Here is a 4,418-nt window from a genome sequence, read left to right as displayed (position 1 = left end):
CGCAGCGGTGAGGTCGAAGGCGACGGCGCCGGTGGCGCCAACCTCGCGCGCGACGTGCGCGGCGTCGCCAAACAGGTCGTCCGGGCTCGAGGTCGCCAGCACCACCAGCTCCACCGAGGCCGCGTCCACGCCGCTGCTCTCGAGCGCTTTTTGCGCCGCCCGCGCCGCGAGCGTGGAGAGGCCCTCGCCGGGCGCGAGCAGGTGGCGCTGCCGGATGCCCGTCCGCTGGGAGATCCAGTCGTCCGAAGTCTCGACCACAGACGAGAGCTGCGACGAGGCGGCGGGGAGCGCTCAGCTCCTGTGCGAGCCAGCGGGAGCGGGAAGAGGAGGCGGCGGGCTCACCTGCTCGTTGGTCACGACGGTGTCCGGCGCAGCCGAGCCGATGCCAACGAGACGCGAGCGGAGCGCACCGCGGTGAGCCTCGACAGCGCGTGGCGCCGCGCTCCTGAGATCCAGGGGTGGCGCACTCGGTGGGTTTCCGCGGTCTTCTGTCGGTTTCTCTGCACCGGCGGCCGGAAACCTGCTCCTCTGGACGCGTGCCGTGCTCGCAGGCACGGCGCCGAGCTGCTGAGACAGTCCGACCGCGCTTGCGATTAGCAGAAGCCGCATCGCTGTCGTTACTGCGGTCACACGCCTGTTCCGATCCTCGTCGGAGAGAGTGCACCTCAGGGGTGCCTGACGGAAGAATTTTGGGTACTGCACGGGACTAAATCCCTGTATTAAAATCCCTGTGTGGTGGCGGCGTGCCGTCCTCCCCGTCTGAATTCTTTGAATAAGCGTCTCTCACAGCACACTGGCACGACAAGGGCGCGGACTGGCGCGGACTTCTCTGCGGAAGAATTTTGCGGCGTCTGCACGGGACTAAATCCCTGTATTAAAATCCCTGTGTGGTGGCGGCGTGCCGTCCTCCCATCCCTCCCTTGGCTGTCTATTTTCTTTCTTTCTGGGCACGCACGGGACTGGCGCGCACTGGCGCTAACACAGGTAAAGAAAGAAAGAAAGAACACAGGGATCCAAGGGAGGGAGGGATGGGAGGACTAACACAGGTACACAGAAGAATTGCCGCTCACCTCAGCAACACCTCTTTCTTTTCGCCCTTAAACTCTTTCTTTGCCCTGGGTGTGAGGACTGAGGTTACCAACCAATCGCACTCCAAGACCAAGTAAGTGCTCCAAGAAAGAGCCGGGTTGCGCCGTGACCCGTGAGGCCGAGGTCGCGAAATAAAGAGGGCCGATCCGTGCGAAAGCGGCTTGTTTTTCCGCACTGCTTTCTTTTTATAAGTCTCTCCCCCGCAACTGAGGGGGTGGGGTCGGAGTTGCACCGTCATCCGTCCGTTTCGCGCGCATTACCATTAGCGACGATGCTCTCGACGCTCCGACACGCTGGCGGCAAGAGGAAGGTGGGCGAAAGCGGAGCCGCTGCTGATGAGGGCTCCGACGATGGCGACGGCTACGCCGTCAAGATGCTGCAGCGTCTCCTCGATGTCGCACGGCCCAAACAAGCAACTTCTCGATCGCTGGCCGACACACTCGAGCTCGTGGTGGAAGAATGGAGTGTTCACGCAGCGGAGATGCAAGGGACCACGTATGAGATCGTCGGCGGCGAAGAGCGTGCCAATGCCAAGAAGAACCTGCGTCGAGGGTCGGAGACAAAAAGCGTTATGAGCATGGTGCTAGACGCGGCCGGCACAGATGAGCTGCCGCAGGCAAGCCGCTGCTGCCACTGCCGCTGACGCACGTACCGCTCGCGCCCAACCAGTCGCAGCCCCCACGCCTGCAGGTGCTCGAGCTCGTCTCGAAGCTCCAAACCAGCGCTGGCCGCGCTGCGCTAGTCGATATGTACGGAGCAAAGCACGAATGCGCCGACGATGCCGAGATGGCAAATGACGATGATGACGTCGATGCGAGCCGCTGCGTCCCGCCTGCAGGAACCAAGGTAGCGCTGTGCAAGCTTGCTGCCCATACTGTCATGAATGAGCAGTGTGGCACAATCGCCGGCTACTCAGCTGAAGCTGATCGGTACGTGGTGCAGCTCGAGGATGGAACGCGCGTGCGAGTGTGTCGTGGCAACCTACGCCTCGAGGCGCTGACCACTCATGATTTCGCTCATGCCATCGGCGAGACCTGCACTGTGTTCTCGCGTCTCGCTGCTCGCCACGGGGCATCCATGACCAGCGAGCTCGTCGGCGCGCTGCTGCAGCTGCCAAGCCGCGAGTGGACAGTCATGAAAGACCTGGTCGCGGTGGACTACGCGTGGGAAGCGCGCACGCAAGAGGGTGTCTCCCTACACTCGCTCGGTGCGCCTCCCTCACACAAGGCGCAGAAGACGAACTCCGGCTCGTACGACCGGCTGAGGTGTCGTCTACGTGTGCTTCGCGCGACACTACCAGCAAACCTCGCGGAAGAGTTTCTCGAGGTCTCAGCGGCTGCTGCTCCCTTTCGCGCGGCTGCTGTCACGAAGGAGACAGCCGGTTGCCTGCCACTGCGACTTGCATACAACCGCCCGACAGACCTCGTTGCTAGCGCCCAAGGCCCACTTCCTCTTCCGTACGGGCACATGTTCATTCCAAACTGCGTCGACGACTCGTCTCCGCAGCCGCGACCAGTTGCCTGCATTCCGACCGAGTGGCCGCTGAGTTGCCGCCTTCTTCTCCACCTCCCTCGCCGCCGCCGCCCTCGCCGCCGCCGCGCAACCCACCGCCGCCCTCGCCGCCGCCACCCTCTCCTCTGACCTCGCTACCACCTCCCACGCCACCGCCACCCTCGCTGCCGCCACGTTCACTATCACCGCGCTCGCCTCCACTCGCGCTGTTCCCGCCACCCCCCCCCCCCGCCACACTCATGTACGCTCACCGTCTCACTCACGCGCCTGATGACCCTGCAATGCCACCGCCTCCCACCCAACCGCCGCTCTCAAAAACGAGCAAAAGAGAGTCGAATAACGCACGGCGGCTCAGCGGAGCTGGGAATAGGACCGCCGCAAGCGGCGTGGCGTGGAGCGGTTGAGCATCCCTCCGGGGGCCCCTCTGCGCCGGGGAGGCGTTGTTGGAGGCTAGGACGCAAGCGTCCGTCGCCACCCTTTTCAGACTCGGGGCCCACTCACTCCGCTACGCTCCGACCCGAATTTGCCAACCAATCGCACTCCAAGACCAAGTAAGTGCTCCAAGAAAGAGCCGGGTTGCGCCGTGACCCGTGAGGCCGAGGTCGCGAAATAAAGAGGGCCGATCCGTGCGAAAGCGGCTTGTTTTGCCGCTCTGCTTTCTTTTTGCCTGCATCCTTTCAGGGGCGGCGTGGCTCCGCGCTAAGCGCAAGAAAGCTGATGGCAGCAGAAGAGGCCGCGAACGCTGAGCCCGTCCCAACGGTGCGCGCCACCGGCGGCGACGCCACACACACACGGCCTTCTGCTGCGCGTGTGCGTGCCTCGGGACGGGGCTGCGGCGGCAGCCAAGCACAGAGGGCAGAGGCGGTCTCAGCGCCTGCGCCGGGAGCGCTGCACGCAGAACCGATGGTGTTCTGCTGCTTTTGCGTTCCGCGTGACTCCAACCCCCGCCTGTCCCGGCGGTAGGATGCCGGGCCCGTCGAGGAGAAGCCCAAGGACGAGAAGCCAAAGGAGATCAAGAAGGTCAGCAAGCCAGACGACGCTCTGCTGAAGCAGCGTCTGCAGGAGCAGGACGACAAGCTCGTGGACAAGCAGGCGCGGCTGGAGCAGATCAAGGCGACGGTGGACACGCGCAACCAGCCGACCGAGAACGCCGAGTTCACGGCCGCTCGCAGCAAGTTCAACGTGGTCCGCGCCGAATCGCGCCGGCTGCTGCAAGAGAAGCGGTCCATCTATGACCAGATCTCCTCGGCGGACGAGCTCAAGAAGCAGCAGCAGGACCTGACCCAGCGGCTAAAGGCGGAGCTGCAGTTCTTCTCCGTCGAGGACATCGAGCGGAAGATCAAGGTGCGGAGCGCGCGCGGAGGGACACCACTCCCCCACAGGGCGGCGGCGGCTCGGCGGCCGCCGGCCGGACGCAGCCAGCGGCCACTCTCGCTCGGGCCACGCCTCGGCGGCGGCGCGCGGCGCACGCGCCGACACCCGTGGCCTCGCCTCACAGGCGCTGGAGATGCAGCAGCAGACCACCTCCACCTCGGTCAAGGAGGACAAGAAGATCATCGAGGACATCAAGCGGCTCGCCGCAAACAAGCCAATGATCAAGCAGTTCGACGAGGCGCAGGAGTCGCTGCGCGGGGTCAAGGAGCACCACAACGAGCTGTACACCCAGCTCAAGGCCAAGAACGCCGAGCTCAACTCCTCCAAGGAGGAGGAGGAGAAGTGGCGCGCCGAGATGGACGCGGCCAAGGCGAAGGAGGACGCAAAGCGCTCCGACCTGCCCGCCCTCTACAAGGAGCGCGACCAGCTGCGCAAGGAGATCG

The 4,418-nt window shown here is 64.5% G+C and overlaps 2 protein-coding genes across 2 annotated transcripts; one reads left to right on the top strand and one right to left on the bottom strand.

Moving 5' to 3' along the window:
- Positions 1-24: 24 nt before the first annotated feature.
- On the bottom strand, positions 25-609 carry EMIHUDRAFT_253481 (hypothetical protein; the record flags this gene model as incomplete). The annotated part of the gene is made up of 3 exons (XM_005784055.1): positions 25-267; positions 343-445; positions 521-609. Coding segments are annotated over 3 exons (435 nt in total), but the record flags the coding sequence as incomplete, so codon positions are not given.
- Positions 610-1,360: 751 nt separating this feature from the next.
- EMIHUDRAFT_460679 (hypothetical protein) lies at positions 1,361-4,418 on the top strand (the record flags this gene model as incomplete). The annotated part of the gene is made up of 6 exons (XM_005784054.1): positions 1,361-1,669; positions 1,780-2,354; positions 3,154-3,202; positions 3,283-3,360; positions 3,565-3,945; positions 4,100-4,418. Coding segments are annotated over 6 exons (1,711 nt in total), but the record flags the coding sequence as incomplete, so codon positions are not given.

The sequence above is a fragment of the Emiliania huxleyi genome (assembly GCF_000372725.1).
Source record: "Emiliania huxleyi CCMP1516 chromosome Unknown EMIHUscaffold_1733, whole genome shotgun sequence".
Taxonomy (NCBI): domain Eukaryota; phylum Haptophyta; order Isochrysidales; family Noelaerhabdaceae; genus Emiliania; species Emiliania huxleyi.
Note: the sequence above shows the minus strand (reverse complement) of the source record. Positions and strands in the feature narration are given on the sequence as shown.